Below are 25,231 nucleotides of genomic sequence, written 5' to 3' on the forward strand. Positions count from 1 at the left end.
GAAAGAGCAGTAGAAGACATGCAGTGTTATTGTGCAACACAAAAACATTTCTGATTTATTGTGATGGTACCACCATCCCTCTTATCAGACCTGACTTTTCTGATAAGGCTTTTGTTCCCAGCAGATAGTATACTCCAGGTATGTCTCTAATACCTTTTAAAATACAACTCAGCAGGTAGAAATAAAAATGATGACTTTACTTAATCGTGAGCTAGGCAAGGAAATCTTTGCTGTCACATTTAAATTTCAGTCTGATACTTCTGTCACCATGGATACAAAAACTCCAACCCAAAAGCTCCAATCTGAAACTCGCTCTCATATTGGAGATAAATATCCAGTACTTCCAGTGTTTTAAGGGAGTAGTTGTCTAGGTTTACAAATCATTCTGAAGAACAAAGCACCATCACTAGTTCTTTCAATGTTTGCCTTGTGAGTGACAATTTGTATCATGAAGCTTAATGAAGTACTTTAAAACTTTAACCTGAATGTTGGTTTTCCTTTAGTTTGCAGCAAGAGAATTCACTGTAACCTAAGCATGAATTATAGTCTCTAAGGATTTTGCTGGAGTTCAAACTGATTACAAGTAGATCACACATAAACATTCACAATAGCAATGGGTACATTGTTCTATTTATAGCCAAGAACTCCCAAGTGACACTGGTGTTAAAGCCAGCCACAGTACGGTATAATAAAAGTACCATTGAAACCCTTACTAGAAAGATACAATTTAGAAGTACCCCCTAAGATTCCCCCCTCCCCATCAGTTTTAAATTAAGGCCTCAGCAACGTAGCCCATGAGATAAGGCCAGTCTTTTATATTCACAAGTCACAAGTTTTCTTTTGATAGCTGACTCCAAAACATCTGGGTTGTCATTTTCCCTCTGTTCACATTGTGTCACGGGTGTAGGTCAGGAGATTGGCTGTCAGAGTCACTTAGTTGAGGTAACTCCATGGGTGTTACCTTTCTAGGCAGGTCTGCTTCTTAGTTAGTATTTGTAGCTTTTATTTTTCTTTTTTTTTTTCCTTCTTTCGAATAAAAACAAACAAAACAAAAAACAATCCCCAAAACAAGAAGGGATGCTTTTTGGGTTATAGCAATTTGTTGCTGCTGTTCAGTCATCGATCTTCACAGGAAGTGAATCTGAGGTCCCAGGAGCAAGGGACTGGGAGGAAATCCATATAGAGGCTTCCTCACCTCTTGTTACTTTCTCCCATTGGTTGAGATTATCCCTGGAGATGCAAAAAGGTCAGAGGTAAAGCACTGTTCATTACTTTACTAGAATTTATTCCTAACAATACTGTAATGCTCTTCTACGAGATGTAGCTTTATGCTGTATATAAATAACTGTGTGTAATCAAGCTTTAAAAATCTTTATGTCATTTCATCTTTCATCTTCTACCCCATTTTGTAATTCTGTGGGGTTTGTATACATGCTGACCATACGTAAGCCTATGGCATACCTTGTCCAGAATGAGTCCTGGAGGTAGAGGCTAGCACTTGCTTCCATTAAACATTTCTAGCCCTCACAGCTGCAGAGAAATCCCAGCTGTGATGTGACAGACAACATTTGCAGAGACTCTGAAACAGCATTCTGGAGGCAAGCATCCTTCCTCACTTTGAACTCGAGGGATTTTACCACTGCACACTTTGGCCCTTCTCAAAACCACCGCAGGGATCAGGACTTTTGCCAGGAAACTTCCTTCACCGAAAACTAGAGTAGCACACTAAGCCTTCTGCAACTCCTGCATATGGACTGCCTGACAGCTTGTGAAGTGTTGCATGCCAACATCAAAGTATCACCTTTCGATTACTATTGTGGTGATCACACTGCCAATCTACTACATTTAAAAAACAGCCCTCCCTTGAGATAGAATTTTTCTTTAGTGTCTCACAGCTTGTCCAATCCTTTAGTCCAAATTGTGGTTCACAAGTTATAAAAAAACAAGCAATTAAGGTGGTAATGTTCAAACACTTCAAAGGGAGTACAGACCCATAACTTTACTTGCTGTACACTAGTGCCACTCCTCCAGTGATTTGGAAGTCTATGCTGATGATATCCATATTTGCAACCTTGATGATATGACCATACTTGGAACCTATGGCCAAATCCAGCATTCAGTCTTCAAATATGGAGAGAAAGAGCAGGCTCAACTGTTTTAATTTCATACTATCAGATCCCTACTTACTGAAAAAGCAGTTCTTAGATGTCTTCAGTAAACAAACAGGATGGTAAAAGGTAAAAGTACTAAGGTCTTAGATCCTATGTGTCATATTATCGTATTACATCGGAATTTACGTGGCAGAGCTTTTCAGACTTTTATGTCACAGCTTTGCCCAAACATTTGATAAAACAGCAGATAACGACCTGGAAGCACAGAGGACAGAGAAGTTCTGGGGCTGGGGGAAGGCAGGCTCTGATGGAGTCTACTGAAGAAAGCTGGTGCCCTCTAGGGGACCACCTACACCGTTAATACGGTGTTGAATCTCAGCTAATACAAACAGGCACCAAGGTTCAGATAAACTGAACCATCATATTTTTCTAGCTCCCTTTCCTGAAACTGGGAAAGTAACGAGGAGAACTGTAGCCAAAATATTTTTAAAAGAATTAAGGTACCTGAAAATACATGGAAATTTGTTTAAAATTGTTTGGCCTGAAACAAAGGAAAAAAATGTCACCTCATCCTGAAAATAAATACACTATCATAGATTTGCCACTTTGGTAGGCCTACCAAATACATCTGCTACAAAACACACATAGGACTAGTTCTCTAAAACAGGTGGCTGATAGTTTTGATCTACAAAGAATGACAAGATAGTATTTAAAAATGTGGAATAAATTATCAGACAAGAAAATATAATAGATTCTTAGCTGCTACCTTACCTTAGGGAAATCAGTGACTGATACTTTTTGGTGTGGGTTTTTGTTTTTTTTTAAAGATGTAGATAATACGATTCATTTGCCTTTGTGCTCCCAGTGATGCCCTGGCTCCTAAGTGTCTGGAATAAATGCCCAGAGGTTCTCAAAATAAAAACCTTGATGCTGACACGCTGCCTTGGCTGCTTCTGCTGCTATTATTTGCATCTGGTGTCTGCGTTCCAAACAACTCAAGGACAAGGCAGCTTAAACTCCACGTTCCAAGAACGAGCACTGCTGGTAAAGGGGTGGTATCAAAACTGGTTCAGTCCACAGCTGAGGCAATACCAAACAGGAATAAGGCTGTATTCCTCACACTGTGAATAAGTTATGCATCAAAAATAAAGCGGAAAAAAAAGTGAAGTGCAAATCAGCTATTTGAAACACTCTGGAGTCATCTAACTCCTTCAATAACATACATTTTAATAATTGAAGCGCTGAGGTTAGATCTGAGTTCTTGCTTTCCTACTCTGTCTCGAACTTTGAACTTTCAACACTTCCTTATCAACCCACTCAAACAGCCAGCAGAGGGTAATTTCAGGGCTAGGCTGAAACTATCAAACTGCTCTTGAAAAGACATTATGCCAGGGTGTGGGTTTTCAGGAAGTTCTTTGTCTTATGGAAATCTTAAACCCCATCCTCATATCTATGCCCCAGTTCTGCATCAGTGCAATCTAAATTAAGGAATGCACAAGAGCAAGGTGTGGAATCGTGTCTGTACAGAGCTATACCCAGTCTGGAGACTGTGTCAGTGTAGCTTTCAGAAAAGTATTAGTGTTATAACTGTAACTGGAATTCCAAACAACAAACATAATTTCTGTTGCAGAAAAGGTTCATATAATTTACTCTAGGCGATCCTGCTTATGCAGGGGTTTGGACTAGATGATCTTTTGAGGTCCCTTCCAACGCCTAAAATTCTGTGATTCTGTGATCTCTGCCAGAAGTCTGATCTCTTTTACTTCAGACATCACACCTTTCGCAAAGAAATGCACTCTTGAAAAGATGTTCATGCTTGATCTTCAGAATCATAAGGAACCTTTCATCTAGAATGCATATGTAGATGGGTGTTTGATGGGTGCAATTCAACTTTAAATTTCCTCAGCTGACTACTGAAAGGTGAGCCATCAAGTGTTACAAGCCACTTTTGCAAATAAGCCTCATTTTGATATCCATGTGGCTAGAATCAAAAGATATAGGTCTTCCCAGCACCCTGCTCCTGAGAAAGATGCTGTGCAGTCTTAAGCCCTCCCTCTAGCCTCTCTAAGCCTCAGTTCCCATGAAGTGGAATAACATTCTAATTTACCAGAGGTACTGGCAGGTTTAGGCAAATGTTCTACAGTAAATACAAACCCATTTTTTTAAGACCTCCCATTTAATTCTGTGAGTAACAGAACCTTTCTGACATCCAGAATTGAGGTTACTCTATTAATCACATAGACTATGCAAGACATTTTCATGGTAAAATCATATGGATAACTCATTTGGGGCATAAACGCACACCTGGATGTTGACAAGTAAGTAATATAAAAGAAATAAAAATTTTCAGTTGAACAACTTTTGTTAGTGTGAGTAGAAGCAATTAACTGGAAACACTCATGATAAGCATTACTGCCTTTCTAATGGTGGGTATTAGAGTTTATGTTCTTAAGTCCATGTAAACAGTATAAAACTCTCTCTGACTGAAAACGTGGTTACATAAAGAACAATCTGTGTTCCAGTTATGTGGATGGAATAACCGACCATTCAGCTTTCAGCCATCAATACAGCTGAAGCAACATGCCTTCAAGCAAGGATTACAAAGAGAAAGAAGTTAGAAACCATCCAAGATCTCAGACTATCTCTCAGTAAAGCAGCTAGATGACTCCCAACCTTGCAAAGACTGAAAGGATTACAAGTAGTTCTGTAGGTTACTTCATGTTCTCTGATTTCACACTTAAAGCAATTCTTCTTTATTTGTCAGAGTACACATTATTCAATTATCTATAATCCAGCTATCAGCATGTATATATTAGGTCAACAGAGCTCAGGGAGTACACATTCCTACCCTGTACTGTAACTCTGAATTCCAAAACAGGATTTGAGCTTTGATATCCTTACAATTGTAAAATACTACATGAGATCTTGAAACTAGAGAAGAGTTTAACGCTATATTTTAACTGATGGAACCACTATATAACGCACTTGTGAATACTTCCACATTACTCGATTTAGGATAACATTACTGCCTATTATTTACCAGACGCTGTTACCTCCATAGCTTTTAAGGACGAAAGACACTTCTAAAATGACCAGAAAGCCTTACTGCTTGGGAAAGACAGGCCTTGGCAATTTGATCATAGAAATTGTGCCTCTGAACTGTATCCCTTTTACCGTTCTCTTTTTAAAAATATACCTTTAAGATCCTCAGCTGACCTTATTGCAAATGCTAAAAAACATATTCACCGTATTCCTTGTTTGAACATTTGGCCTTCACGTAGTCTTTACCTGCTAAATTAATGAGCTTTGTCTAATCATATTACAGACATAGTTACAGATTTTGATAATCATTCTTTTGGCTAAAAATATCTTATGTCAGATTTTTTAGTCTCTTACTACCAAGGTTTCAAAACATCCTTTAAGCTATTTCTTAATTTTCTCTTATTTGCTAATGTGTTTATCTACTCTTCTCAAAGCATAGACACAAAACAGGATTCCAACTGTAGTCCTATTAATGTAATAACTACTGATGCATAGTCTTTAATCCTACTTAATATTCCCTCCAAACCCATCTAAGGGTTGCACAGCCACGCCTAGCAGTGGGACCCTGCTATTAAAGATGGCTCCCAGATACTGCTTTTTGTAAGATAGCCCTCTGTTCCACTGGTACAGACCTATATATTCTTCACACAGCTATATGAAATATATATGTGAAGGAAATATTTTGCTAACCACTCTATTATATTTCATGGCATTTTGCATATAGTGGCCTCATCTGAACTGGCCTTAAATCATTTAGTCGACAAGATCAGGAAAGTGATGAAGCAGGTAGATTTGCCATACAGGACAAATAAAAAGTTCAATGCAAGCTAGAATTTAAGGGCCACAAGAGAAAAAAAAAACAAAAACAACTAGGAGAAGTGCTAGTAAGAGCATAGAAAAATAGGCTTCATTTCCCTGAATGCGACTAAAGATTGCTAGCATTTTAGGAACCGATTGTTTTTCATTAGATAATAAGGTCTAATTTGAAATTAGAACATTTTCATCAAGCATACTGGTTTCAATGGAAATTTTGCCAGGAAGGATTGCTAAGGCCTAGGAAACTGATGGACAGAATCAGCTACAAAGAAATCCCACTATCATTCCAGGGTAGAAGTAGCCAATTGGTTAAGGTTCCTTGCCTCTCCTTCAGAAGACCCCAAGCTGCATCCCAACTGGACAAAGTTACATTTGCCTCTCTCTCATCCCAGTGGTACTACCCTTAAGTTCCCAATTACTGAATATTCTGTGGATCTTTCTTTTTCTGCTTTTTAAGAAAAATGTTCTGACATGAAATAAAATCACATGCCAAACCAACATTTTTTTAATGAAACAGAGTTCTAGCCAATCTTAGTTGTGAGAACCATGTTGAAGCAACAAGGACTCACATGGAAATTGCACTGAACCAGACTAGATAGGGACACACAAGTATTGGACCTGTTTCTCTAAATGCTTTTGGCGTCAAACACATTTTAATCAGCTATGTCTGTAGATCTCCATTGGATAGTCCCAGCCAGTAGTTATTGCCTCTAGGTTTCTCCATAGATTAATGTGAGATGAGTATCTCTGTTTATCCGCATGCAAATTCTAAAATTAAAAGTCTGTGTTTCCAGACAAACTTGTAAAGCATGTTTGCTTTTTCTTTAACCAAGCTATGCACTGTGCAAAAACTTGCACATCTACTCACCTGCATGCTCGGAGTAGTGGCCCAGTTGGAGGAAAGATCTGTGCAAGTGTGGTGTAACATGGGATGGCTACAGCATTGTAGAAACCAATCTATCAAAAAACAATAATTAAAAAAAAAGTTAAATGTTAAACTGCAACACTGAAAGTTAACAGCCAACTAGCTCAAAGCTGTTGACTACTCACTTAATTGCTACTTATGTTAGTACTTCATACTTCTGCATCTCCTCTTAATATCCAAATAGTTAAAAATGAAGCATCAACAATGAAGTCTCCAGCAACTACAAGTTGCTTACATGCCTTTCTTTTGACTGATATGGCTGCTTCAGATAGAAATTTCTACAGGACCTTTTATTATTCCATTGATTCAGTTGAATTGCTCAGGATCTCTCTGGCTTTTTGGTGTCAGTAGTGACAGTAAGTAGGTGCAGATGGCAGAGCCATTTCTGCAAACATTCTTGTGATGAAATATTTTTAAAAAGGAAAGTTGTGCAGCACTGCTAAAATAAGGTCAGATTGTGGATTGATCTGATGTGTATTCTACAGCTTAATTTATTTGAGATTCTAGGGACTCTGCACCTTTTGAAAGATTCTAAAAGATATGCACAATGATCAATATGACCAATTTCTTTTCATATATGCAGTTCAGTCATATACTTTTACTATTAACATATAAATCTATTTAAAGAACATCAAATGAGCACCTTTTTAATGATATCTGATTCATACAGGCTTAGGTGCCTATGACAACTACCATGTCACAGTTGAACTGTCATGAAACAAGGGAATTTTTAGAAAATGCTACTTATATATTAGCAAGGATGACAGGTTAAATTCATATCCATTATAACATCACTCATTTATCCCAGACTCTCATGATAGTTACAGTAGTGCACTATGATTCCTTTCTTTGCGTCGAGATTTTAAATGCATTTTAGCAAAATACCATGTATTGTACTCTGCCCAAAGGATTTGATGTCTCTTTTTAACAGTCTAAACATTAGCCTTCTTCAGAAATCAAAGAGCAACTCTTGTTGATAACCTCCATCGATACAAATGAATCCTCCCATACTGCCCTGTAACTAAGTCCATTCTGTACGTAAAAAAAAGTAAGATACGTTTTCTGACCTGAGAACCAACAGTCTGTGTTGAAGTAATTGTGATGTAACCAAGAGCAAGAAACTGCAGCTGGTGTGAAAGCAAGGCTGCACACAGCTGGGATGTCTGCTCATCAACAGGAAGTTTGCTATATTGCACAGTGCATTGTTTTCTTCCTCTGTTTTTTCTTAGCTTTTTTTCCTCTTGTGTTTGTTTGGTTTTAAGGGGGACTATCTTATTTTTCTGCAGATTACTCCATAGCTGTCAAACACTAAAATGGAATCTTAGGTACAGTCACACTGTAGAACTTCTGGTTCAATGAGAAGTGCATTGCCATTGCGAAACACAACAGATTTCAACCAAACCAGAGTTCACCTGCAATATATTCTGTAAAACCTTCTCTTTGGAATGCCAGTATTTAGAATAAAATGTGTCCTTTAATGTCCTGAAAGCTTTTAAGTTAAAATGCATATCAATCAAGAAGGAAAACCCCTGAAAGGCTCAAGGCATTTAGGTTTTGAATAAAGCCAATTACAAGCATTCCTTTGCTAGAGTTTCCATTTCTGACCAGAGCAAACTCTTCCAAACCCCTTCCGTAAAAGGTTTAAATCATCTCAATAAATTGTTCCAGATTGATTTTTATGTTGCTGTGGCTAGACGGAAAGCCTAGAGTCTACTCAAGTATAAGTATTGAAGTCACTTTATCCTAAATATGCATAGGCAAGAGAAACTAGAAAATAACTTTTTGTTTCTGAAATAAATTGTTCCTGTCTCTCCAACTCTGCACCTTAAACCACTGCTGGTTTTAAGAGCTGGATCTTTAATGCTCTGCAGTAAGAAATCACCCTTAGTATTTTAATCCTTGCTGTTTACTCTTAGATTTTTTATTTTCACCTTGGAAACTGTATTTCTGGGAGAAGTATTGAATGGCTGAAGCATGTGGACAGTTTCCTCTCTCCCCTTCACTACTCAGGCTGGCTTGACTGACTTACTAAAAGGGCTTTCAGGTCACTACATAGTTTTGGCATTTTTATTTTCTTCACAGGTTCCATCAGGAGGGACAGAAAAGGGGGTGGTGGCATCCTCACTGAGGCAGGAACAAATCCTCAGCACAGGCTCCACAGTAGGAAGACACGAGACTCAGAGGTCGAATGTGAGTTGTGCTGAAAGGGTGTAAAGCACCACAGAGACCAACGGATCCGGCTGCCCAACTGAGATGGAGAGCTAAGTACAAGTTATTCTCATCAGAGATGAGTACTTGAGGCACAAGTAGAGGTTTTTTCAGGTATCACATGTTTATACAAATCCTCATTTCCTAAACTTCATTGTCAGCTAAATAAGGTGTGAATGCTTTAATTAAATTCCACATAAAGCCACTCATTAATGCTTTTTGTTAGAGCCCAAGGAAATGGATGATAATGATTTATTAAATTCTTCAGTCTCTACATAAATATATGAATGGATACTTTCACAGAATAATACACATCCTAAATCTCCCATTTTGCTGTAAAATTGCAGCAAGATACAGGAGCTACAACTGTACTACTGAAGCTGGCTTTTAATGTTCTGTTTTGCTTAATATTTTACTGTAATACTATTAAGAAGCATGAAAGAGAGCCCAAAGTAAAAAAGAACCTGATGAAGGCACTACCTGGAACAATACCTATTGCATTTTAAAGAGAAAAAATATAGCTTATTTCTTAGATATGTGCTTTCACCTCATTATCAATTCTTTCACAAATGCCAAGATGACTGCATACTATACAATTTTAAAGATGTTCAAAGATAACTAATATAGTATATGGAAAAATGAACCAAATTAAGAAAAATGTTTCTTCTCTTTTTAGGCTTACGCTAAGCACACAAGTTTAGTAAATTAACTACTAATTCCTTACTCTGTGAATGCTAACTACTGGCAATTAAAGCATTAAAGGCCAATGAAATAAAAAAAAAGCCAACAACTTACAGATGTATATGTATATGTATATGTATATGTATATGTATATGTATATGTATATGTATATGAATGGACAAGTTAAATTCATTCTTCCCTGCTCAAATAATCAAATGACAAACTACCTTTTTTGTTTACCTAAAAAATTAGTTCATATACTTTTTCCACTCCTCAAATTTATGTTTACAAAACATGGTTTTTTTCCTTATGGAAAGCATAGAAGTGCAGTCATTTCTGCACATCTGTGCACAGGAAAATTAGTACTCAAAGAGTTTGACAAACAGATAACTGAGTATCTTAGAATACACCCTTTACTGCTTATCCTCAATAAACATTTTGTATTATTCTTTTTTTTAGGAATGTCAAAACACAGTGATTGTAGTTACCCAAAGAACTAACAAAGTTGTGGTATAAAATCACAAATATTTTGAAATCTGAGCCCACATATTTTAACCAGGATCAGGTGACAAATTTCATTTTGCATTCAAGATAAACCAGCAAAACCTTTTTGTGCTGAAGCAACCACTTACTAAGTTCTCAAAATCATACACGATGGCTGTTTTAGTCAGAATTATAGGTGTAAAGAATGTTACAGCTGACAACAACAAAGAACACACTGTCATTTAAGTAAACATTTGGAAACAAGTTTTCCATTCCTACTTAAAAAAACCCAACCCTATTTTTCACGTAGAACACAGAATTCAGCAGCCCACATCCCCTAACATCAAATGCAATACTTACAAATACATATGTTTTTCCATAGATGTTTTATTAACACTATAAACATGTATTATTTTACTGAGAGAATTCATACCTGACCCTGAGGGACTTCATCTTTCTTGTCTCTGTCCATCATAGGAATAGGCTGAATACCCGTTTTCTTCATTTCATCGCCCTGGAGAAATCAAAGAGAGAGATTAGGAAAACAAAAATCAAGACTACTGACAACCAAATAAATTTCTATCTTATATTGTATGTCAATTTTAAAATCCAGAATTTAAAATAATGTGTGGTACTGGTCTAAGGCGATTTGAGAAAACTGTCTAAGGAGAGGCTCATTTTACACATTCACTTAAATGTGAATGTAAATAGCAGATGCTGAAAATGAAGTTTTTGAGTCAATGTACACACATTTTCCTTATTTCCAAGGGTGTCTCCATAATAAAAAGCAAGTGGAAGAATAAAACCAAAGAAATCATTCCATTATGTTCCACACATAGTCAGTCTCATCTTTCAAAACATTACCTGTTTAAAGCACTACAATACAATGACCAGTAGAACACAACTCACCCATCCAAGGATAAGCTGAGTAAAACAGATGAAGTTACAACATGCCCTCTTTGTGAACAATTTAGTCTTTTTGACCATGTTGCTTTGAAGAAGCTGTGTCTCAAACAGCTATCTAAGTATGTTATCCCTCTACATTCATAAGAGGAATACTAGGAAAGATGCAATATATCCAAAGACAAGATTTATGTATTGTACAAGAGAAACTTGTCTCCTTATATTTACTCATTACCAGCAGAGTAGTCAAAACACATTTTTGAGCACTATACTAGGCCTGAATACAATTACTCCTTAAAAATCCATAAGTAGCTGGCTACTTTCTGTAACAAATTGAAGTTTTCCAAATATTCAGCCTTAACTGAACTGTAACAACACCACAGATGTCTAATCTTGAGTTTATAAAGGCAAATACATCCATAGTAATGGTTGCTTTTGGCCATTGCTCATGTATGAGATTTCAAAATCAATGTCATCTTCAAACTGTTAATCTTCTGTACGGGGTTTGCACGGTGAGGTTTTGTGGCAGGAGGCTACAGGGGTGATTTCTGTGAGAAGATTCCAGAAGCTTCCCTCATGTTTGATAGAGCTAGTGCGAGGACTATGAGGGCTGATATGGGAAAAGTTAACTCCATTCCAGCCAGACTCAGTACACCTTAGGGTAGAGACAAAGTTTATGCAGGATAACTGTCCATACAATATTTGGTTATCTGTGTACTTCAATGTGAGATTTAAATTACAGAAGTTTAGCTATCTGAAAGCACGGGATGTTCCCTAAATCTGTGTTCTATGTTTCTACTACAGTTAGCAAAGGCATCTCCAGAAGACAGTTTATTACATCTTTCTCATAAGATTTTATCAAGCCATGTTTCAAGTACCAACGTGCTCTTCCAAGTGAGGATTTTGGCACCTTTACTCAAAGAAAAGTTTGCAATATAATAAATAGATTCTGGTCTGGATAGAGCATCTTTCTGTTTGACTCTGATTTCCTTGCCACTACCTTGAAGGTAAAAAAGATGAGGACTTCTGGAAATCAATTCCATCTTGCATATTTGGCCTCAACATGACCTAATAACTATAAGCCTGCTCAATTAACAAAAAAGAGATGTAATCAGGAAACTATTTTTGCATTGGTGTCTGTATTATTCTCTCATACCATTTCTCAAATTTCTTTCTCCAAGAAGTTAGAGAAACGAGAATCATTGAATCTCATCTGTGTTATACAATTTACTGCTGAAAGAAACAAAAAGAAAGGACTCCTTCCTTAGCTGATAAAAAAAAGATGCCTATAGCAATCCCAAGCACAGAAAAACAGCGGGTTGTTATTTAGGAACTGTAAGCAAATTTTGGTTGTATGTGCCTCCAGTAAATAATTTTCTTTTCTTCCATTTGCTTGAAATAATGCACTCAATTGATCCAGGTCTGTCTGAAGATACCAGAGTCTCAATGATAACAACCTCAACACTAAACCGTTTGGCATCATATGATTTTAAACTGATTAACATAACACCAAGTGCCTGAGAAATGCTTGAAGTCAGAGCTTTGAGGAAGCTGTCCAGCCTCTGATTATGGAAAAACTGAACAAAGCTCAGATTTATGTTCATCATTTCACCTTGAAAGAAAAAGGTATCAGAGAATCACAGATTGGTGTGGGTTGGAAGCGATCTCTTGGGATCATCCAAACCATCCCACACACCTGCTCCAGCAGGATAAGCTACAGCAGGTGATCCAGGGCTGTGTCCAGTTGGGTTTTCAATATCTCCAATGACAACCTCTCCAGGCATCATGTACCACTGGTAGACCACCTTCACAGTAAAGAGGTATTAAGTTTCGATGGAACACTTGCACTAGAAACACAAATATTTTCTCGTGTTTGGTATGTGCAAACACATACATGATACACTGTTGTAAAAACTACTACTTTCAGCCTCATATTTATGATCATGATCAGAAAGTTGAAGTTGAAATTTTAAGCAACGAAGCTTGTACCATACTTGCAGTATGGCTGTAAGTGGCTTAAAAGTCTCTTAAACACACTGCAGAAAGGGTGTAACAACTGCCTAATGTCTCACGTGCTCTGGTGAGACCTTACCTGGAGTACTGCATCCAGTTGTGGAGCCCTCAACACAAGAAGGATGTGGTCTTGTTAGAGCAGGTCCAGAGGAGGGCCACAAAAATAATCAAAGGGCTGGAGAACCTCCCCTATGAGGAGAGGCTGAAAGAGTTGGGGCTGGAGAACAGAAGGCTCTGGGGAGACCTTACAGTGGTCTACCAGTACAGTGGTCTACCTACAGCAGAGCTAGGGGGCACTATTTACAAGGGTGTCTAGCGATAGGACGAGGGGCAACAGTTTTAAACTAGGGCAGGATAGATTTAGATTAGACATTAGTTCTTCACTGTGAGGGTGGTGAAACCCTGGTACAGGTTGCCCAGAGAGGTGACTAGATGACCTAGACAGGTCCCTTCCAGCCCAACACATTCTATGATTGTATGATCACACAAAGAAAAACCAACCAGAGCAGCAGATGTATTATTTTGCTTGAATTGTAGAACTGTGAGAAAGCTTCATGCTCAGCGATATCAAGGTAGATCTTAGCTGAAAACACTAGCTATACTGGGTTTTATTAAGTGAAAAAAAAGACGTGTGATATACCACAAAATTGCTGCATTTATTGTTTTAGTTAATGATTCCACAAAGAAGACATATTATAAACGTAGTAACTAGAATCAACATTCTATCCTACTTTCAGAACTGTAATATCACCATTCAATCTAGTCCAATATATATTTCCTAGAGTTTACCTTTTTTTCCCCAGTTAAGTAACAATTTCTGTAGTGAAACCCAATCTGAACTTTCTATTGATTTCAGTTCCCTAAGATTTTCCCTATATCTGTCTCCAGCTGTCTAATTTCATGAAGCCTTTCGACTTGAGGCTGGATTTGTCAGCCAACCCTACTGGATCATCATGCATCCAACTTCTGCCATGTATCAATTAACCTCTTCTTAAAGAGGATTCAGTAAACTACTAGGATTACATTTCTGTCAACAACTTTACATTTGCTCCATAAAGTAGCAATATAACAAGATACAACCTTTCTTAACTCATCCTTGGATTACAGAACAGGTTAAAAGTCTGGGCAGGCTGAGTTATGTCCATATTTTCATCTTTCTATTGCTGAGTAGGAAAAATCAGGTTGATCCTTCCTTCTCCACTGAGTTCACAAGATTTGCATTAAAAGTCTTTTTATTTGTAAGAAAAAAAATTGAGTATGTGGTCAGTGAGGCATATCAACATTATACCTCCATTATTCATACGAACACTCACTTTCCAGTCCTGACATTTTAAAAAGTGAGTACTGAACTAGATCTTTGAGCTTATACAGTCCGCATTTTTCAAATATTTTATTGTAGTCTGAACTGTTCACAACTAAAAGAATGAGAACATGTGAATACAAACAACACTCACAAACCATGCAACAGGCAGGACAACCATCCCCACGCTATATGCATGCTACATCAACTCTGCGGGCTTGATTTCTGTTTTACACCTGTGCAAAACAGTAATAAACCCACTAAATTCTGCAGACCTCCACAGGGCACATAACAGAAAAGAACAACACTGTATGGTACACATGTGCAGTGCTAGTGCTGAAAATACAGTTTATCATCCACATCTGCATAATCCAACTCTATGCAACACCCTCAGAATCTATTCCTTATCCCTGAAGTAATCGCTTCCACTTCTAAAAATTAATCAATTAGAACATTTGGTCGTCAGCATAGGACACACATTTTTATTTAAGAACATGATTGCATTAGCACAGGTCAATGTCTTGTTTCAGGTCTCCATATATCTTATCTGTGGAGCAACTTTCAGTATATTAAAAAATTAGGTCTCTCTGAGACCCAGTTGTTGAGCCAGCTCACAAAGACTCAAATGGTTGGTTCAGAGCAATTTAAGGGTTTGTCATATTTGCTTTAGCATTTTCTGGACTCATAGTACAGCTTTATAAGTGTGTTTCAAGGCAGCTAACCTGGGAACTGGTTTCATATTTTGGATTTCTAGGACACAAACAGGTCCTTAACAAAACTGCAGTTAGTGACTCAAAAAACTTTACAGATTTTGTTGTGTGTTCTGTTGCTTGGTCACTTTATGTAGGGACACACCTTCTACATTCACCCTTAACAGAGAGAAAAAAAAGCTGCCTAAAAATTAGGAAGCTAACTCAGCTCTTTAAATAGCTTCAGCATAATCAAAAAAACACGTGCATGCAAACATGCACTCTTTAAAACAGACATGCTAAGATATTGATTGAAAAATACTTATGGTTGTTTTTTTCTTCCTGGATACTTGCATTCATAAAGATAGTCAACAAAATAAACACACATACCTCAGCCCAGAACTCTGCGTAGATATCGTTGGCTGTCAATCTGGTAACTGGCCATAACTTTGTTACAGAACACAAATCACAAGCCGTCATCATCAGACCAATAACTCTGTCTCTAAAATAGAATCACATTAAATCGTAAGAATGGTAAAGAATTAATGATCACACTGAAGCATTTTTATTTGCCCTTCCTCAGTTCAATCACCAGTAAACTATACATAGTACAAAATTTCTCCCATCTTGCTTCTTTATGCCTCACTTGTCTATGATTCATGGGTGAGGCATCACACAAATTGTATATTATTTTCTCTGTAGTAATCCCTGCAGTTTGCAACCAGAGTTCATTGACTGTCCTCTGCATAATACACTCATAGAAAAGTATGCAAGAATGCTTGCCTGTTGAAACGTTCACATGCCTCTATATCTTCTGAAAATACAGTTCAAGTTTATAAAAGAAAGATGGCATATCTTGCTGTATTTCTTTCTACTCTTTAAACAGAGGGGAACACATCCTCCAAAAAATAGGAAAAATGGAAATGTGGGTTTGAGTCTGTCTCAAGGTTCTCTCTCATTGCTTTGTTGCAATGAACTCTAACCCTGACAGAACGAGAATCCTACGTGTAACTGCCCTGTACACAGATGAACCTGTTCACAGAATAACTGAACAGCATTAGTAGGATTATAATCATTATTAGAATAAGGTGCAGACAACCAAATCTTAGTTAAACAGATTTCTAGTTCTTGTCTGCTACTCAAAACTGTGGCTCATGAATCTAAGATTTATGAAGGAAACTGTCAAATTGACGTGTTTAGAAGCCTTGGATTCTTTAGTCACATTACAAACTGATGTCCTGGCTTTGGGCACGTGACTTTGCACTGACAATGCTCTGAGGACAGGTAAGATTAAAAAAAATATAAACAGAATATTCAACCACACACTAAATAGTTGTGATCCTATTTAAAATTTATAAAACCTAAATTCATGATTTCTGGTAAATTTCATTCTGAGATTATCAGGAGCTACTATAAGTTTGTTTTTTCAGATGCTGAGGTATATTAAAATCTGATAAGCTTCAGTTCTGTATTGAGAAATAAGATTTTAAAAACTGCCCTTCCTACAGCATTGCAATGATTTGTTCAAAACTACTGGCAAAAAGTTGTAAAACTGCTCAGAAAGACACAAAGTTCCTTTCGAAAGGAAATGAGAATCGTGACTCAGTATTTCTCCATATTATCCTTCTATTTTTTCCCTGTGTTAAGATTAATTACAGTATCCACTTTCCAGTAAAGAAGAGCTCTGAAGGGCTAGCCGAGCTCTTTATTGAAGCCTGTCATCCATGTTTGCTCATGTGGACAAAGACAGTCATGAATTTATGCACTTACATATTTTTAAAACTTAGAGCTATCTTAATTCACAAGGGTTGGAATCTGCCCAAAATTCTTTCAAAAAAACCCCCATGTTGACAGAATAATAAAAGTATTGACATAAAAATAAAACAAAGTAATTATTGCACTACACCTTTTTCCCCACCATCTAACTGCCTGAGCACTAACTTTCCACTACAGATGATCTGTCACTGAATTGTGCAGATGACATCCAAGGACAGTGAAGTGAAAGTATGAAACACTGGAAATTACTTTTACATACTCTGAATTGTACACACAGCTGGTCTTAGAAATGTCATAGGTAAGACAACTACTGTGTACACAGAATTTTTTTTTGCAAAAATAAGGGTTTTCTTTCTAGGACTAATGCCATAGTGAACTAATACTGGTTTGCTGTTTTACCTGTGGGCTTGGTTCTTAAGGTTTAATGCTCCTGTCTGATGCAGCTCTTCAAGCTGTTTTCTATTTCCAAAATACAGGGCAAGGTCTGTGGCGATGATGGCTTTTCGGATGATCTCAAGTACTTGCTCATATTCACTGGAGCTCAGATTGGAGAAGACATTGTGCCCTTCCAGCTATGAAAAAGTAAAAAACCAATAAAAAGCACAAGCTCTAATTCTGGGATGATTTCAGTCTTTACTTCACCAGACAGGTTGCAATGCTTTTACAGCCCAATGACAATTTTTTGTTGCAAATTCAAATGCTGACAGCCTGACATTCCCATTTTTATTACTTTTTTTTAAATATTGCCATGAAACCCATGACTAAACCACAGATTTGGTTTTGGGACTGCTCCTTCTGAAGCCTAAAGGTAACAACAGAGAAAAATGCTAGCTTTTTCTTTTCTGATTTATAAGTACTACAGACACAGCACTTCCAGACAATATTAGTTTGGGAACTTGTGATTCAATCTTGATCCAAAGTCCTGCATTGCCAAGTTGGTAAACTGAGTGTTTGCTTCATTCTGAAGTACAATTTCAATACCACAAAACTCATAATATGGAAAGAGAAATATCCAAATACTAAAGTAATTTTGTTTTCATAATGTTCCAAATGAAATGTGCCTGAAATTGCTGCATTTACTGATACAATCTTCTCTACAGAAATAAAGTTAATTACAGTATTTTAATGTATGTGAAACATCTAAGGGGAAAAGCTGCTTTGCTCAACCATGAGTTGACTGACTCACGAACTAAAGACAGTGGTTTCCACTATGGAGGTTCTGGCAACATGCCACCATTGTCCCTTTTCAATTTCCACTATGTATTATTGCGCATTTAACTGACAATATCCATGTACTTTGATCACTCAGGAAGCTATATCACATTTTCAAAAGTCAACAGTATTCACCATCTCTAAGATTTTAGAAAAACAACTTGTCAAAAGTCTTCCCACTGTTGAGTGGAAACACAGAAAAATCAGAAAGAGTGAGCCATCCATGTCAAGGTGTGCACATTCACAAACAGGAAGTATTATTAAAATAAATAAAGGCAGATGTGTTTTGACATTTAATTGGCATTTGGGCTGAAGCTCATAACAACTTTCTCTGGCTTTTGTCAAGCATTTACATAATTTGTTCAAAATAAATCCTCCGTGGTACAAATAAGGCTTGGTTTCTCTCACCATCCGGAACGTTAACGTCATTTTCCAACATTTTTACTTGGACAAGTACATTTATTGTGAATAATGAATAGAAAATAACAATGCATCTATATCTCAATGCTCCTTTGCCAGATGTCTAAGTCATAGAACGTGATGTATAAAAAAGAAGCTCATCATGAACACTTTGGGAGCATGAAATGCCTACTATTAGTTTTCATGATTTAGGTTTTTGGGGACCCTTTCCCTCCCAACCTTGCCTCCTAATCCAGGTTGTTTGTCCTAATACTTAAATTATTTTAGAATCTACTCTTGAGGCTTTAGAAGCTTCACTACGGGAAAAACCACTGTGACAGCTTCTGTTCATACTACTAGAAAGGAACTGATTCTGTTAAGTACTGGCAAGCTGCTGTTTCTGAGAATGTCACTTAGGCTTCTGAGTAGTGCACACAAAGTATGGCTCCTAAGATTTCATTCTTTCCCTGCAGAGCTAAAGTTAGTGAATGGAATCCTCTGTATTCATAAGTATGGTGTACTCTAGAACTGCACGTGGAGTTATGAAGTTTCAAACAGTGAAACGTACTACAGGTTACTAACAGAAAATTAAAACTCATTGAGCTAAACCTAAAGGGTTTTGTGGGTTGGTTGGCTCTTTTTCTTTTTTTTGGTTTTTTTTTCTAACAGTCCAGAAATCCAGTAAGGCTTTTTGATTCAAACAAAAGACAGGAAGTCCAAAGGGCTTCTCTAATTTGCCTTTTCTGCTGTTCACCACCCATGGGCACTCGGGTAGCCAGTGCCTGAATCCACTCCCCAGCCCTGACCGCCTCTCTACCTTTCCTCACTCACACTGATGGCCGAAGCTAGGAGGTAGCAGGGAAACAAAAGGGTTCCCTGCCTTCTTTGCAGATGGGACTATTACCGATTACAACATTTCTGCTGGAAAAATGCCAAATGGTTTTTGAAGAATGACTCAAGTCTGCTTCACGTAGCCATGGTGGAACAGAGAAGTGTTACTGACTAAGGAACTTGCTCACTGTGCACAAACTCACACGAAGAACAAATACTAAAAATGCCATACCACCACTGAAGGATTCAATTACACCCTCCTACATGGAGGAGCATTCAGAGATAAAGTATCCATTCTCTGATGAAATGTGTATGATACCTAAAAACATAATCACAAGATGTGCTTCTGAATACAATACAGAATATGCACTTTTCCTACAAGTTGATTACGTATTTAAGAAAATAAATATCTTCCTCCTGAAAGATCAGAAAGAAAGAAAAGTTAACAACAAATTAGTGGCACAGTAGCATGGTAAGGCTGTGCATTGAGCGTGCACACGGTGAACTAAAACCAGTGAGCACAAGTATGTTATGAACTTGTAGTAGCTTCATAATGAGAGTTCTCACTCTTCTAATGAAGCATGAAAAAAATTTTCACTGATGAGAAAATATCTGCATGTTGGTAGCACACTTGGATTTCCTCAAATGTGTCTGCATGCTTTCGTGTCATTTTCTATTCATTAGAACAGACACATTACCACATATTAGGGACTCTCTTTCATAGAATATTACCTTTTTATTCTATTATGTCAAAATGCTGAGTGACAATAAAAGGACATGATAACACAATGAAACAAGTCCAAACTTCTCATGCGTGCAAAATTAACGTTTCCTCCTTCATGCCACACAGTTAATGTTCACGGAATTTATTACAGCAGGTTTTCAAGCTTCTCACGAAAACTTTTGCCAGTACTCAAATTTTTATTCAGAATGTCAGGATGGCTGAAAACTTTGTTGAAGCACACTATGCCAGAAATATCTAAGTAGATGAGAAACTCATTTTTCATTTTCAAAGTTCCTATTCCATACAGTCTTAGGAAAAGCCCTGACTGAACCAGAAGCTAAAAGCTCCAAAGAAAGGCCACGAGCAAAGACCTTCAAATACATGCTATTTGTTATAGCGTCAAGATTTTGGGAAAGCTATGTTTTGCACTATTGTTGAATGTTTGGGTTACTAAATGAGGAACACGGCTTGCTGTAATAAATCTTCCAACTCTTCTAAATGAGCACTACAAACCAGAAATTAAACTAAGCATGCTACAGAAAATCTACAGAGTAATGATGTGACTCCTATTTCCACCATTGGACTCTACTGCACAGAAGATACAATTTCAATAATCCTACCTGCAGGATGGACACAGTCTGTGAGAAGTGGTGCTGTTCCATTGTTGATGTGGAATAAAGAGCAGCTAAGGGATGATCAAATTTCTGAAGATAGCTGTTGCTGTAACCTCTGTGATCCAGGTCATGACATAGGCATGCAACTAAAAGACCTTTTCGCTACAAAAAAATTGAGATAAACATGAAAAGTAAGATGTACTTCCTGCCCCTAGATGTCACTCTCTTCCCAAAATACTTTAAAAGTTTCACTATGCTTACACATACACAGTCCTCAAAAAGCACATGGAGAAACATGCTTAAAATTGTGAGACATATGAAAACGAGGATGTGCCAAATTAAAATTCTTGGCCCAATTTTAATTCGAATCTTTTATATATTATGAATTTATAAAACATTGTTGCATGATCACATACTGTTGGAGGGATTCTGCTTCAGGAAGAAATCTGTGTTTTAAACAAGGTAGTTTATTAAAATAATATTAGAAATACAGTTATTGAGGGAGAGGAAATACATAAAATGTATGACCTCCTGGTCAAGGCAGCTGCACCAAAATTCAGTGCTGCCTCTGCAATGCTCCTTGAAGACACTGACTGTGGACCACATCTCCTAACGCAAGGCCACAGAAACTCTGGACAATGGCAATTGCAAACAAAGGAAGATGTTAATTGATATTTTTATTTAATTAACTCTTTAATATCCTGAAGGAATGGAGTCCCTGAAATCAATCTTTCAACAGAAAGTTTTCACGCAGTGCGTTTTGAAAACACGTTCATTAATGTTTGTGAAGCAGTCACTGCAAACAGATTTTATCACAAATATAAAATGTGCAGAATTAAGGTTGTAGCAACCCTAACAGTATTTCTGATTTTGAGTCCTTCACTTTTATTTTTAATTATGCCTTTTCAATAAAAAGCACATAATGAAACAGATGACACAGCAGCACATGTTCACACAGATCCTCAGCTGAAGTGGAACCTTTAGGCATGTAACACACTCTATGTTACCTGAAGTCATGCAGCAACAGCTGTAGCAAGCTCACACCTCCTTTTCAGTACTATCAGGAGGGGCAAGGTGTGTAAACAACAGACTTGAAAAACAGTCTTTGATAGCAAAAGAAAGATGAGTCTCGGAATCCTTTGTGCTACATCATGTTAGATCTACTGGGCATAAGCTTTTCCATCCTTCCCCCATAAGTTTAATTCTTCGGTGGTGTATTTTACAACCTGTGTTTAATCTTTAAAATACGTACGCATATACTAAGGAAAACTGTAGCACAATAATATTACTGAATTAGCACTTTTGGACAACTGTTTTCCTTCCATGCTTTCCACTTTTATCCTTTATTCATGTATGCCAACCATCTCTGCAAGACGAAGCCCTTCTCCCTTGTCTTCCTATTCAGGATGTACCAGAACTCACAGGATTCAAGACCCAGGGCATTTCCCTCCCCTCAGTACAGATCTGACAGTCAGTTAAATAATTAAAATAAAGGCTGTTGTTGTAAGTTGGTAGGAAGAACTCAAAATGTGGACATGGACTTACAGAAAATCTGCTACTTCTTCTTCACTAAGCAGACCCAAGAAATGTGAAACAAACGCTAGGCATTAGGAATCTGAATAATTCTTGTTCCTCAGGCTTGCTACTCACACCCATTCGTCTGCAAGGACATTTGTATACACTGCTCAAGCTGACTGTAAATTCTAGCATAGAAAAGGTACTTCTACAACGGCCAATACCTCTGATGAGGTCTAGTTATGGTCATATCACCTACCTCTAGATCAGTGAAAAGCCCCTGGTTGTTCTGAAGTATGGCATACATGCAATGTGCAACAGTAACTGCATGCTTCCAGTTGTGGTAGGGCACACGGCGATAATTCTTCTTTACAGACATAGTAAATCGACATAGCTTTTCAAGCTCAAAGCTAGAAAGAAATCAATTTGGTCAGAGGTAAGAAGTAAGAATGTGAAAAACAACCAACAGAGGAGAAAAGATGCTCTTTGATTTACTCTTCCTGCTAGGACTCACTCTCATTGCATATGACTCATTGATTACAAGAGTCATTCAAGTTTTGGCAAGGACAGAGGAGTGTGGATACCTGACAATGCTCTTAGTTTAATCCGTAGAGTTCCAGAGCATAAGTCAAGCTATCCAGCTCAGACAACAAAATTATATAACCTTTCCTGTTCCCAGAAACTTCAAGTGTGGTTTCTTTAAATCGTTATCTATTCAACCTGTCAAACAGTGAAACTCTGCATCCAATGGACAACATCATCTGTGACCCAAATAGAAAATGAGAGGGTTTTAAGCAAATGACACAAAAGAAATAATTCTGTTTAAATAAAGACCTCAGTCAAACGTCAAATACATACATTGATTTGATTAAATGAAGTTGAAATATTCCATATTGACATCATGAAAATAAGAAGATTTTACTTTTTCCAGGACTTGATTTTTTTCCAACTTTGGCTGAATGAACTGAAATTCACATTTTACTGTTTCTTCATTTTTCAATAAATTATTTTTTGTGACGTAATTGCCAGTCAACAATGAAAATGCACCAAATCTATAGCATTTATGGAATTATTTCTTAAAGATCTTTGTTTCTATTTTCGCTGTTAATATAGAGAAGCAAAATGAATTTATGATCAAGCGTATTTTCACTATGGTAATAATAAAAAGCAGTAATAAAGTAACTGTTATGCTTGGCTTATATGTTCATCAAAAATACCTCTGAGAGAGTTCCTATTCTGTAGTACCAGAGCTCTGTGCAATCTTTAATTGACTTTATCTACTGATGTTCCTTTGAAAGGAAGTTGAATACCTTTTGTTTACAGATGGGAAATTCAGGCACACATTAGACATCAGGTAAAATTTTATAAAGTACCTAATCCAAGCTGCCCAGGGTGAAAAGGGAATATTACAATTGAGGCGAGATCTGAAGATCCCCAGAGTCCAAAGTTACTGACTTTTTCCCTCATAAAGAGATCAGTTTTCCTTTATTCACGTTTTTTCCCACTGTTACTGTGGTTTGACTTTTTTTTCAAGTCCTGTGTTTCGATAATTTCTTGGGTATCTCTGGGAAGCAGTATTCATTTTCTAGTTATGCAGTACATGGAGGCTGAGAAAATAAAGTTCAATGAATGTCTCTGACCTATATGTAAAAATGTAACCGCATCTACTACATTTAGCCAGATTGATAGAAAAAACCATACTTCTATGGTTGTGGGCTAGGCAAGGCAATCATTCTTAGCCTTGGTCTGCCACTAGTAAAAATGGAGGCATATTGACTTCTAGAAAGCTTTAGGCTTTCATTTTTAATTTTAGGGACTTAGGTAAGCCAGTTCCACAACAATTGTTAGGACTACTGGTTGAAATAGTACATCACAGTTCAGAATATCACAACAGTCATTTCCATCTACACCCAACTTTAACTCGATACCTCAATGTAGAATACTACCACTTACCCCTCAGCTGCATCTTGTATACTTGATTAAAACAGTAAAAGATTATTTCTTTATGAAAGTAAAGAAAATGAAGAAAGTATCATAGATTTTTCTCCAAAATCCTTGCTAAACAGGACAGTTATACATTATGCAGTTGTATACTTAAAGGGAAAACCTTACTTTTAAGTAAACTAAAAATAAAATTTTAGTCTTAACATAGCTGTACTTGTTCCAGAGGGTTGCAAAATTGTTTTTCTTTCAGAAATTAAATACAAGTCCAATCACAACAGCCTCCTTTTCAAATATTTTCCTCACTTCTGTTTCTTAAACTTTACATGTGAAAGCTGAGACTCATTTGAAAACTGTGAAGTAGGTATCAATTCTTTCCCATCAAAGTTACACCTTGAAAGAAAGAGACTAGGAAACAGAGAGCAAAAAGAACAAAACTTAGGTAAAAACCCGAACCCCAATCTTGCATTCATGGCCATTCAGTCAGGAAAAGAAACAAGCTAACTGCACTGAGCAGCAGAGAACTGGATTTAAACAGTCACCCGCTTTGCGGTATTGATGAAGACATGGGAAAGACCCTCAGGTCTGACTGTTGCTTTGAGGACATGTAGATTAGTCCGCTTACTAAGATGAAAGTCACCAGCAAATGTTTCCCAAATGTGGCTCCTTTTTTGCAGGGAGATACTTCGTGTTTCAATTTCCTATCTTTAGATTTTTTCAGAGCAGTTCCTTTCTTCCAGCAATGGGACATACTTAGTTAAAGACTGCTGATGGGTAATGACAGTGAACACTGAGATAAAGGACAATAAATGACACATTTCATCTAAAAATCATTCACTTCCATAATTAATGCACAATGATGCCAATAACTAATTTATTTAGCACGATCTAACCTTGGATTATTTTAATCACAGTAATTTCGGCAACCACATGTTTGAAAAATTGGTATTCAAGGACCGTCTATCCTTTTTGGCAAGAGTCACAGAATCATAGAATGGCTTAGGTTGGAAGGGACCTTAGAGATCATCTAATCCAACCTCCCTGCCAT

The 25,231-nt window shown here is 37.2% G+C and overlaps 1 protein-coding gene across 1 annotated transcript in view; it reads right to left on the reverse strand.

The window, feature by feature from the left end:
- Positions 1–507: 507 nt before the first annotated feature.
- The window catches only part of PDE10A (phosphodiesterase 10A), a gene marked incomplete at its 5' end in the record, with an annotated part of 61,161 nt that continues 36,437 nt past the window's right edge, over positions 508–25,231 (reverse strand). The window contains 7 exons of the mRNA XM_009876313.1: positions 508–1,230; positions 6,838–6,926; positions 10,700–10,780; positions 15,562–15,673; positions 17,347–17,519; positions 20,734–20,889; positions 22,502–22,652. Of these exons, the coding sequence (XP_009874615.1) occupies positions 1,113–1,230; positions 6,838–6,926; positions 10,700–10,780; positions 15,562–15,673; positions 17,347–17,519; positions 20,734–20,889; positions 22,502–22,652 (880 nt within the window). The remainder of the gene's footprint in view (positions 1,231–6,837; positions 6,927–10,699; positions 10,781–15,561; positions 15,674–17,346; positions 17,520–20,733; positions 20,890–22,501; positions 22,653–25,231) is intronic.

Source organism: Apaloderma vittatum, unplaced genomic scaffold (assembly GCF_000703405.1).
Source record: "Apaloderma vittatum isolate BGI_N311 unplaced genomic scaffold, ASM70340v1 scaffold4379, whole genome shotgun sequence".
NCBI lineage: Eukaryota > Metazoa > Chordata > Aves > Trogoniformes > Trogonidae > Apaloderma > Apaloderma vittatum.